We start from the raw sequence: 12,364 nt of genomic DNA, 5'->3' as shown, positions 1-12,364 counted from the left end.
TTGACAATCTTTCAGTGTTTATATCTTAACTTTTTTTAATTAATTTGCTCTTCATTCTTATGACGGAACAGATAAATAACTTTATGGTTTGTTCATTATATTCTCATTAAGACTTTTTAGACTTGAATTGTCCATGTGTAACTTTTGGCAAAACACCTGATTAAACACAATTGTCACTAATGGTTTTTCGAAGATGACTGATCCAAAAAACAAAAATGTTAAAAACACACTGGTATGTCAGCACAAGGTTTATGAAGCCACCGCATATGTTATACAATATGATACCTGTGCTGTAACTCACAAAAATAAATTTGTGACATTCACATTCATCAAACGCATAATTAACGCAAAACTTGCTTTACAGGTTCTAACTGTGGTGAGCCAATTGATCCACACTACGTACAAGACTTCAAAGATTCATTTGAAGATTCCAGCTTTTCAATTCCAACCCATCTTAAATGGTCTCTCATATCAGGTGGAAGTATTGGTTATTGGAGATGCGGTTCACTTGCGCCTCATGGGTCGGGTAAAAGTGTTCATTTTGATCAGTGTGGAAAACGTATTTTACAAACAGTGGAAATGAACTTAATGAAGAAAAGGTGATTCCATCGTTGACTCTTTTGAAAAATGTGTTTTAAATTAGACTTAAATTATGGGTATATCTATTTTAAGAGTAAAAATTTAATTTAATACAGTAGTTAAAACGCTTAAATGAGTTTCAGACTGGATTTTTCCTGCATTATGTTTCAGTATGTGAAACTGTCATTGATCCAGCTTGAAAAACACAATCAGCCTCCAAGTTTCATATGTGGCACCTCATAAGCAGACATGATGTGTACTAAATAGAACATCCATGTTCTAAAACTTTCTTATTTTATCTTTTATTTTTTATACATTGACTGCAGCTTCTATCAGCTTAGTTAAACTGACGTTTAAACTGATACCTTCTTAGTTACGTACAATATGTTCTTCAAATTGGATCACTAAACCCATCATCTCAATGTGCGTCTAATCATTCAGCACCCCGGCCACATGGTGGTGCTGTTTTACTCCAGTATTCAATCAACAATGGGATAACATGGGACTTGCTGCGAGAACATGTTCCCTCACATTACATGAGGGGACGTAGGGTGTTTGTGAGGCTACCAACCAAGGTTGATGAAGTTTTATTTGCTGTTTGTTAGCTTAGTGATCACTTAGAACGCAGTGATATTCATTTTTACACATTCATTGCTTTTACTATATCATTGTGCATAAAATTATTGAACCCAATATCATTTACCTGTTGCAAACATGGGTTGCAAGTGTTTTATTTACTATGTATTGCACCCAATAAGACTCTTGTGTTATTTTTCAAACAAAATTGTTCATAACTCAAATAAGATTTTCAATATTTATCAATAATTCTTAGAGTCGAACTGGTCACACAGTATTGCGATGGTGGCAACCTACGCATGGTGGTCATGGTAGGAATCAATGGGGTGTGGATAATGTGGAAGTTATAATGTAAGTCATCTGTCTTTACATGTGTGTATTTGACTTCTCATGTTACTAACCATATTTTTATATTTTAAAAACATTTTGTAATGATAATTTGACGGAAATAATTTTTGTGTTTGAGTATACACTGAGTATTTCAAAGTTTAAGCATGTCTCTTATTCGGGAGGCTCATACAGGCGTTTGAAGTTATTGTCAAGCAGTGTGTCTAAGACCTATTGGTACCCTCATTATAAAAGCTTTTATATACAAAGTATAGTTAACCATATTTTGTATTATCTGTATTAATAGGAACCAAGTGGATCGGCATCTCCACAATTTACATTTGTCTTCAATCCTGAGGAAATTTAAACACACACGCCAACCAAGGAACAACGCAAGTTCACCATAAACATTCATATCTCATACTTAACATATGTTCACATTGGTTCAACCAAGAAAGCTAGTCGCATAACATCGTTTTATATTTAAGATGCTGCATTTGTTAAACCACTGGCTATGTAACCGTGCAATAACTAAATGTTCAATGAAAATAGAATAAAAGTTCTGTGATATTACTGAACAAGATGGGTGGATTGTAAAGATCAGGATATTTAGATATTATCTGCTAAAAGTGTCTCGTCGTCTTCCACAGTATATACAATTAAGAAAAGTATGTATGAGATCAAATTCATGGTAACGTGTTTTTAACATGTTATATTTTGCCCTTTACAAAATATTCAAGTTTGTATGTGGATAGAGATGCTTAAGTCTGATCTAAAGGTACTAGCATATTTCAAATAACTAAACAGCATTTAAAATTTCAAAACTGCCAACTCAACCCCTAGAGTAAAAAATCTGCCGCGGGGCAATGCATGGGATTTCTCACTAAAAAAAAATGTCACTCAACTTTGATCGTTTTTAGTTGCTAAACTAGTAAAGAAAATTCAAATCAATGTCGGATTTGGCATAATAAATGCTTTATGATTATTTGTGAGTATAGTAGGATGCGGGAAGTTGGGACACCTTTTAACTCTATTTTATCGTCCAATGTGGTAGTAAACAAGAAACTTTCAAAGAATTATAAAACTATATGCTCAAGACTCCCATAGACCGTTGTTAACTGTTTAAAACACGATCCGGATATTAGGATATTATGCGCCAAAAGTGTCCCATCTTCCCCCATCCTACTATATTTATATAAAAACATTTTAAAACATAGACTTTACGCAAATATAGTAACATATTTTCTCCAGGCTTAACAATCGAAGTCGGAGAATCTACACTCTACAACGATTGCAAATAAATATTTAGATAAAAAAGCGAAAGTTTATAAATGTGATTTTCTTATCGTGTGTGACAAATATAATAATGATTCCACAATTTAAAAATAATTATAAGCTTAAGAATTTAAAACAGCAAAATAATTTCCTATGAACTATTCAAGTTATCAGTTGAATGAATGAATGAATGAATGAATGAATGAATGAATGAATGAATGTAACTTACTTTATCCTCGCGTGGCCGGAAAACGACAGTCGTTATCACACGGGTTTAACACCTCGTGCCAGCTTACGAGTTCCCATGTATGTTACTTTGTGGGTGATTATTTTTTTTGGATTTTTTTATATTTTTTTATGTATGGCTGTTAATTTGGACAACCCATTAGTGACCACTGGGTTGGAGTTATATACCAGGAGTCCAAGAGACAATAAAATGTTAACTGCCCACAAAGTTACATACCTGGTAACTATATTAAGCGGCACTAGTGTGTATGAAACAGAGAAACAAACAAAAAAACACCGGTAGGAGCGACTGTTTTCTTTTCCGGCCACGCGAGGATAAGCAAGTTTACGACGTAGTTTTCGTGTCCATTCATTGAAGCTGTATTCTCTTGTATTTAAAACGCTACCTTGTGAACAAGTATATTAACTTATTATAAAGGTTTGCCAATGTACAATATATACATTTAATAGATCTATTTTTAGAAATTTGTTTCTGATATGATTCCTTGTTTTACTTACAGTAAATAAATGGACCAACTGAATGTTATACATGTCAAAAATATATTTACTGTATTTAAAAACCAAGTCACTTAACAAAAGCATTAATAAAATCTTTCTACTTTTCATTATGTCTCGATTTGACTTTTAAACACCATGTATATACATAGTCGAAAAATGATCCTTTTGTTCGTAGACGCGTGATTCATAGTAAATTGGAATCACTCGTCTGTAAACGAGCGTGCGCTGTGGCACGGATGGATTGAGTCTTTCTCTACTAAATCCAGGAGATTACAAATCTGTTTTATCGCCGCTGCCCATACAAATGCCACACTCAAGTATTTATACAACGTATAAAACACCAAACTGGTTTTCGGTTTAGTATTGTGAACTTTCTTTTATGTATTATGGGTGGTATGATTTTTAAATATTGGTCGGTTTGAGATGTACTTAGATCCATTGGATCGAGTTAAATAACCTGGGTATATTTGTTCAGAATAAACATTGCTGTAAAGTGACGTCAGTTTAAAACGTAGTTCTGCTTTGAATACCAAATCTTATGCTTGGTGGGTTAGAATGTTAGATTTTGAAGAGTTGTCGTTCTTTGACGTCATTAAGAACTTCCTTGACTGTTGCGGCGAGAAGTGACCGCATGAGTGATTTCGAACAGAGATATTTACCCTCAGCACCTTGCCTCGCTTACCATTTCCACCATTCATCGCTAACTTTGACTGAAATGACTGTAGGAGGTATTCTTGACTTTTTATTTGTAAATTTAGCGTTACTATGTCTAGCGACAGTTTGTTCTAGTGAAAATAGCTGTGCAAATCCATCAGGTGAGTACAAAGCTTTGATTTTTCTGTTTTGTTATAAACCTGTATTTATTTGACTTGCTTTTTTTTAACATTTAAAACCATTTGTGAAGTTACACAATGGTAATTGGCAAGTTTAAATGTTAAAACTAGAATACTAAAAATTCCGATTAATTAATTACAAGTTTACTCAAATAGTTCTAGTGACTTAGTATTCTATGTACATAGTAAATATGACGTAAAAAATGCATTTTTATTTCAGTTGAGCCGTGGAAGACGGCATGCTGCGGTGGTTTATTCCAGAACACAAACGCCGTGCATGATGTTGTTTTTTTGGATTATTTGCGTGCGAATAACTCAGCAGTATTATGTCTCTGGTCACTCCAGGTGGCCACCGATAAGGTAAAATGTGTGAACCGTATCGCGTACAACGCTTAAATACGGGGTCGATTTACACAAAAAAAAACTATGGAAACACGTTCCTTTATGGTGAGTGACCGGGGATTAAGTTTAAGTCACGTGAAGCAATTATCGAAAGGGGTATTGAGAACACTACATTGTGACCACAGTTTAATTTAAAATATTATACTTGGCTTGTAGATACATGTCAAACATTGGAACGTATTTATATTGGCAGGTAATTGAAGTTACATTCAATCAGTTTGATGTCGGTTTGGCCAACACATGCGAAGGTGTTGATGACATTAAAATCTACGACAAATCAATTTTGGTAAGCTTTCGGCATTTTACAAGATGATACTTGAAACACTGTAATCACGTCTCTTCCTACAGTATACTGGCAGAAGCTTCTGTGGAACTACAAGACCCAGGAATTTCGTCTCATCATCAAATCTTGTTGAAATTCTTTATTCTGCAACATTAGTCAACCATGCAAATTATTTTAATATAAGTTGGGTAGTGAAAGGTAAGACAATGTAAAGTGGATATTGTAAATTTAATGAAAACAAGACAGTAGAGCTCTAATGAGAAATGTTGAATAAATGAATGAATGTAACTTACTTTATCCTCGCGTGGCTCGGAAAACGAGTCGTTATAACATGGGTGTCCGTACACCTCGTGCCAGCTTACGAGTTACCATGTATGTTATTTGTTAAACTGGGTAACTATGATTATGTATAACACATTTATATATAGCGAAACCTGATACTTCGCATAACTCCAACATCCTGTATTATAATAACTTTATTTGTCTCTTCGATTACGGTACCGAAGATTTATAAATATTCAATGTGTTAGACGATTTGCAGACCCGCTGTTTATAAACATATATATGCTGCTCTGCAATTCGTCAATAGGAAGACGTTTTATTGATACAAGCATGTCACGTATTCTAAAATAATATTTATTAATTACACCTTTTTTGTCTTATTGTGTAGATCGTTGTCCAGAAGCGACATGTTGGAATGGAAATTGCATCAATCATTCGCAACGATGCGATGGAAACAAAGATTGTTTGGACGACAGCGATGAAATTGAATGTGGTAAGTTAACTACTACAACACAAGAATATATGTTTTGTTTTGCAAGACTTCATTAAGTATTTAAATTGCTTGCAAGACTTTATCAAGTATTTAAATGAATGATATCTCTTTTATTGATTTATTTTTCTGTATGATTATTATAGTAGGGTGGGGAAAGACGGGACACCTTTGGCACATAATATTCAAATATCCGTTCGTGTTTTAAACAATTAACAACGGTACATGTGAATCGTTAAGATATACGGTTTTATGACTTTTTTAATGTTCTTTTTTTACTACCAAATTGAATAAGAAAAGAGCAGGAAAAGGTGCCCCATCTTCCCTCAACCTACTATGGTAGAGTGGGGGAAGATGGGACACCAAATATCCTTATCGTATTTTAAACAATTAACAATGGTCTATTGGATTTGTGAGCATATGGTTTTCAATTCTTTATTTGTTCTTTGTTTACTACCAAATGGGACGAGGAAAGTAACTGAAAAGGTGTCCTATCTCCCCCACCCCACTGTATATATATATATATATTTTTTTTTTTTCGGGTACGCTGCAAAAGCTCATACGACTGTGCCAGGATGTTACTGTTTCTACTGTTCTATTTAATGAACAAACTATCTTTTTTAGAGCAAACAGTTGACTTGGATGGAACTACAGTTGTAGATACTTCAGAAGAATGTGGAAAAACTTTCGTTGCTCCTGGTTTTACTTGGGTAAATTATTACTTTAACTGGTTTAAATATTCATTCAGTCAGACTAGAGTCACAGCGCGGTTCATTATTTTTATAATGGGTTACGTTACACAACAATGCTTCTTAATTAACCGCTATATTTTGAGACCAACAAAAACACTGGCATTTACAGCAGCGACCGCAACTTTTCAATGAACAATCTTGTGTTGAACTTTAGAATCCTAGAATTGTCGGCGGCAACGAAGCAGTTCCAGGTTCGTGGCCCTGGCATGCTGGTCTTATCAAATATAATCAACAGTCTGCATATTGCGGGGGGAGTATTATTTCAGAGCGAGCTATTCTGACAGCTGGACATTGCGTCGACTTTCTAAGCAGGTTTGTCCTGGACTTACAGTAAAAATATACAACGCTTCAACTGTTTGCGTTTTATATAGGACTGTTACAAGAAAATGAGATTTGATTTGTTATACATGTTGCAGTGATTTATTATTATATATTTTCTGCTCTAATGCTTTTCCACATGTGTCGTTTCAAAGTTACATAAAATGATTTTGGCCACGTACTGTTTAGGAATTACTAAAATTTTTCTTTGCAGTCCATACGTGAAGGTTGTTGTTGGAAGACATTCTATAAATGGTAACAAGGGGGAACAGCTGGTAAACGTTGCGGAAATTATTTTTCATCCTGATTATCTACCAATGTGAGTTACAAAAAAACATTTCCCGTTTCGCTGTAAGTTTTATCACAGAGATAAAATTAAAACACCCATACGTAATGGGTTTACCATTAAAAATAATTTGACAAACAAGAATGCATTGAAGATAAAGCTTTTAGGAAAACGCCTTATGTTACTGTTATCAAAATATTAATAAAATAGAGGTTTAAATGTTGATGGCCAATATTTGCGGAAACAATGCTCATCACTTCACAGCCGTGTTTCAGTGTGCAATTCAACAGAATAAATTTGATATTTTAGTGTGGGGGAAGATGGGACACCTTTTTGTCTATTTTTAGTTCTATTTAGTGGCAAACAAAGAACATTCAAATAATTATAAAAACGTACCTTTACGACTATCATAGACGCCGTTGTTAATTGTTTAAAACACGATCCGAATATTTAGATATTAATTATGTACCAAAGGTATCCCGTCTTTTCCCACACAACCATATAGTGAATTAAAATAATTGTGTTTACCTCTAACGGTATTTTTCAGAACTCTTCGAAACGACATTGCTATTTTAATTCTAAACACTTCAATTACATATACATCAACCATTCGACCAATCTGTTACTCTGATTCAAACATAACAACTTCTGATATTGATAATGGGATCCAATGCATTGCTACTGGATGGGGAAGACTACGTAATATTTTTTTTATTTAAAACTATGAGTGTTTCTGTATCTTTACGCAGAACTTACTAGATTTTTAAGCAGAACTTACTTTGGCAAAATTTTATTCAATTCTCTTAAAACCAAGTAAATGAGTTTTCCATTGCAGAATCTGACGTAGCACTTCACCCAACGGGTCTGTTCCAAGTTCGCCTTCCTTTGGTCACCCATGACGATTGTGACGCAAGGTACCGAAGCACGCCAATATCCGCAGATACACAGATATGTGCAGGCTCAAGTAAAGGCGGTGTGGATACATGTCAGGTAAAGTTAGAAATGATGAGCAATTATTTATCCTCGCGTAGCGGGACAGCGTTATAACACGGTTGGCCTATTTTGCACCATACGTAATAACTTTATACACCCAACTTTTGAGTTACCAAGCATGCAACTTTGTGGAGAATCTTTATTTCAGCAGACACACATAGTTGGTTGCATCTAGGGACGTGGCAAAATTACAATTTTTCGTTTTTTTATTGACCATTTTAAATTTCCTAAAATGACCAGGGAGATTCTGGTGGACCATTAGTGTGCTTGATCGGTGAATCGACCTGGTTTCAAGTCGGAGTTACTTCGTTTGGAAAAGACTGTGGCAACAAACGTTACCCTGGTGTTTACACAAAAGTTTCCTATTATTATCAATGGATAAGATCAGGTATTGTATTTGCAGATTGTGTTCGTAACTGAAATACCTCTTATCAATGAAAAATCTTTATCAATGGATATTATTATTTTATCAATGGATAAATATCCATATATTCATAATGTTCACCGACACCATTATAAGTTGTATAAATGCACAAACGACTTGTTTGTTTATTTTCCAGCGTTATCTTCAAGAAGCCCCACAGTACCTCCTGCAAAATCTATTAGGAACGAATCAAGTAGGTTTTTCTTTAAATATTTACGCTTTCGTCACATCATCTACATTAGTAAATTGTTCAAGATTTTCTAAAAAATAAGCACTTGGTCCTTCTACAAATCTATTCGACGAAACATAGATACAGATCCATCATAGGCAATGTATGAATGAATGAATGTAACTTGCTCTAGAACAACAGTCTGTATATTAATATTGGTGTATGTTTTTTTCTGTATGGCGCACATTTTAGCTATCATGTTATACACCACTAGGGTGGCGCAATTCTCGTTAGGTGTCTTTCCTAAATACACATAAATTCACAATGTAGCAGCGATCAGATTTGATCCTAAACCACTATAGAACTAAATTATAGGCAGCCGTGCTAATCAGGGTGGCGGACTATTTTTTTAATTTTAGAATAAAAATATTAATATTTTTTTCTATTAGATTTGACTGAATGATTTTACTATAATCATAATTTATTATTAAGTCTAGTAGTCACAGTTCAATGGTTACCTAATAAGTATACTGTGTATTTCTGCTTGAATAGCTTGTAACTACCGCTGTGGGAACGTATTGATTTATAATGCAGTCAGTAGTGACGTGTGATTGTCTGGTTACAATACCTCGGGTTTAAATGAATAACACTTATAGAATTCCGTATAAGGGTAAACTAAAATTAGGTCGCGCCTGATTGAAGCCTTGAACCCCCCATGCGTCATCACTTTGTCTCGCCTAACATAATTAGCATCCGTGTAACTAACGCTAATTCCGGGAATCATAACAACAACTGGGTTGTTGTTCAGCAAAAGCGATGCAGGTTTATTGGATTAAATATGAATCACCGTGCATCGTTGTCTAGTTCGTGTTAAAGTCACGTTCATAGTTAAATATTGCTGATGCTAAAGTTCCGGCGCTATGGTTCAGTTAGTATAGGGCTCATATCGAAACCAGAAGATACCGGGTTCGATGTTCGTTGCTACCACCATTGTGTGCGAGTGTGTACTTGGATATCACACTAAACGGTCATTGTTTGTTGAATTAATGATGGTACTAGGGTAAGTATAGTGGCAATATAAATTGTTTCTTTAAACTAAAGTTCCTGTTATTTGTCACCTAATTTCGCCCATCTCGATTCTTTTCCATTTGCTGTTCGATGTTTTCTTCCAGTTTGTTACTTTACACAAAAAAGTAGTTCCAAAAAAGTTATTTTATGTTTAAATTTTCAGCAACGCGACATGAAGAAATAACTACGATGACGTATACTCAACAAGTAACCAGTGATGTCACTATGACGACAGCATTAGTCACATCAAACATAAGCCTCCCTTTATCCTCAACAGATATACCCGGTATTTCAAGTGACCAATCAACATCCGACGTACAAAACAGTTCGTTTGTTATTTACAATACTACGACTGCACTGCGTGAAATAGAAGGTATATAGATATTAAGTTATGTAAATCTTCTTGCTTAAAGGACTTGGTGTATATAATATGCCTTAACAGCAACAGTGTTTACATGGTATATACAGTAGGGTGGGGGGAAATGGGACACCTTTAGCACATAATATTAAAATGTCTTGATCGTGTTTTAAACAATTAACAACAGTCTAGGAGAGTCGTGAGGATACGCTTTTTTAATTCTTTGCATTTTCTTTGTTTACTACCAAATTGGGCGAGAAAATAGAATGAAAAGGTGTCCCATCTTCCCCCAACCTACTATATCTTATATAACTTTTCACCGTTGCAGATACGACGTCACACACGAGTAAACTACATCATGCGCCTTATATGCAAATCATATTTGTTCTTACACTTCTATTAATGTTCAATATCTTTATATAACATTGTCACACTAAAGTTGCAATTTTTTATTGATATTTTTATCGCACTTACTCTTCTACATTCTTCATGTATTTATTTGTATCCGCACGAAGTATTTCGTACTTCGTTTTCGTTCTTGTGTTTCGTGTATTTTGACTAAACAATGTTCGTGACGAACAAAAGTATGTCCGCAATCGACATAAACTTGTCTTTAAACGACAAAAATATCCTCGGCGAGAGGACATAAACGTTCGCGAAGAACGAAAATATATCAGCCATGAATAATAAAGATTAAACTAAAGACAAAAAACATCGTTTTCTCCCGTGTTTTTGATTCACATTCTCTCATACCCTGTTTACATGAAATTATTTTGGTCTTCAGTTGCAAGTTAGCAACTTGCGTAAATAAAGTTGGTTTGATTAGAATAATATTGCATTTCTGATGCTGGTTGAGCTTTTTGTGTGCTCAAAAGTTGTTCGTGGTTTGCTTTTGCACATTCTGCTGTGCTTTGATTTGTCGAGTTTAGCAGTTGTTGTTCGTATTTTTTGTTGGCCTTGTCTAGTTGTCGGTGGGTATTGGCAATTGTTGTATAACAATTACTATTCTTGTTTTCCAACCGGTATAGGTTGATTTTGTTTGCCTAGCTATTACAGACCAATCTGCTGGCGCTTGATGTTGGTTACAGTATTTTACTCTAACTTATAGTATGCGGGTATAGGGGTGATGCATCTTGATTTACAAAGTCCAGTTTGGCTTCGGCCGACGTTTTAAAGAACTTGGGATTATTCTCAAGCATATTTAGCATTACCGTTCAATAATAGCATTACCGTTTCGTAAGAACGTTTTGTTATTCGGGTTAACGTTTGCTTGTCCGTATAGCAGATTAAGCGACTGGCTATATCATATATGATGGCAATAAAGGGTTCGCATGTTTGGTGAAATATATTCTTATATATCCTATGGTCCTGCAGACGAATAGGGCGAAGGGGAGTGGTAGGGAAAAATCTTTAACATCACCAGTACGTTGCAAATTATAGTACTGGTAAACGGTATCGTAATTTTTTTACTTCAACGTTAAGACCATACGCAGTGAGTCTCGAGCGTGGGCCAACTATGTTGGTAAAATAGTTGCACTTCGTGTGTTGTAAGATCTTGGTCAATCGTGCGCGTCCCTTACGCTCGTATTTTTGTTGACTACCCGAAGAGGCTTAACATATAAAAACAAAATAATTTCACAGCGTTGCTGGACTAAGATAAGTAGTGTAGCTTCAAACCGAAACAAAATTAGTTTGCTAGTTGAATGGTTTTACCCACGCACAATCACATTAGGATTTAGCATTTCATTCCTTTCTCTCAATCTTCGCAAGCTTCCTTTTCTCAGTACAGCTAAATTTATTTAGTTGGATTTATTAGACTATGTTGTTAGCATGTGAGGTACAGTTAGTCTAGCAGCATTGAAAACACATTTACATAAAACACATTTACACACAAACAAATCAAAATTGGACACAAAACACACTCATTGCTAACTCGTCGGTATTTGTCTTGGTGCAGTGGCTTTCAAACTAAAACCGACGATTTTAGACATCGAGTATTAAACCAATAAACGAACATTATTTTCTCCGCAGACCCTGCAAAATGAAATAGCATAAGACAATCGTTAGTTGTATATCTCGATTTATATATTCATGATGTATCGAAATAAAACTAATGGTTGAATATTGTAAGTCTTTTTATAGTATTGTGCAAAAAGATTTGGTATATACGATTGGTCGTCGGTGAAACTCTAAGTATAAGAGTTT

General features: G+C 34.8%; 2 protein-coding genes and 1 long non-coding RNA gene across 5 annotated transcripts in view; 2 read left to right on the top strand and 1 right to left on the bottom strand.

The window, feature by feature from the left end:
• Positions 1-2,063, top strand: part of LOC149735312 (reelin-like) — a 38,228-nt gene extending 36,165 nt beyond the window's left edge. For all 3 annotated transcript variants that reach the window (XM_089878862.1, XM_089878861.1, XM_089878860.1), the window contains exons 65-68: positions 365-599; positions 953-1,154; positions 1,412-1,506; positions 1,790-2,063. In XM_089878862.1, coding sequence (XP_089734988.1) covers positions 365-599; positions 953-1,154; positions 1,412-1,506; positions 1,790-1,889 — 632 coding nt within the window. In that variant the 3' untranslated portion in view covers positions 1,890-2,063. The remainder of the gene's footprint in view (positions 1-364; positions 600-952; positions 1,155-1,411; positions 1,507-1,789) is intronic.
• LOC149735313 (uncharacterized) lies at positions 236-1,086 on the bottom strand. Its single transcript, XR_016385089.1, has 2 exons — positions 945-1,086; positions 236-617 (listed from the first exon to the last, which is right to left on the bottom strand). It is a non-coding gene; the product is annotated as an uncharacterized LOC149735313 (long non-coding RNA).
• A 2,054-nt stretch (positions 2,064-4,117) lies between the features above and the next one.
• LOC149735311 (enteropeptidase-like) lies at positions 4,118-11,963 on the top strand. The gene is made up of 14 exons (XM_089878867.1): positions 4,118-4,316; positions 4,555-4,694; positions 4,930-5,022; positions 5,085-5,217; positions 5,690-5,794; positions 6,416-6,501; positions 6,698-6,855; positions 7,076-7,180; positions 7,695-7,846; positions 7,983-8,137; positions 8,381-8,528; positions 8,701-8,757; positions 9,965-10,174; positions 10,488-11,963. Exons 1-14 carry the CDS (start codon positions 4,133-4,135, stop codon positions 10,580-10,582), a joined length of 1,821 nt encoding a protein of 606 aa, XP_089734993.1. The 5' UTR covers positions 4,118-4,132; the 3' UTR covers positions 10,583-11,963.
• The last annotated feature ends 401 nt before the right edge of the window (positions 11,964-12,364 follow it).

This window comes from Ciona robusta, chromosome 5 (assembly GCF_009617815.1).
Source record: "Ciona robusta chromosome 5, ASM961781v2".
Taxonomy (NCBI): Eukaryota; Metazoa; Chordata; class Ascidiacea; order Phlebobranchia; family Cionidae; genus Ciona; species Ciona robusta.
The sequence above is the reverse complement of the archived record's forward strand: the minus strand, read 5'-3'. Positions and strand labels throughout refer to the sequence as shown.

What these genes read in the sequence shown, in the direction of transcription:
- LOC149735311 (XM_089878867.1), top strand. Translation starts at nt 4,133, where the DNA reads ATGAGTGATTTCGAACAGAGATATTTACCCTCAGCACCTTGCCTCGCT. An exon ending in CATCCTGATTATCTACCAAT is followed by an intron (nt 7,181 to 7,694) that starts GTGAGTTACAAA and finishes GGTATTTTTCAG; the next exon opens with AACTCTTCGAAACGACATTG. An exon ending in TACTGGATGGGGAAGACTAC is followed by an intron (nt 7,847 to 7,982) that starts GTAATATTTTTT and finishes TTTCCATTGCAG; the next exon opens with AATCTGACGTAGCACTTCAC.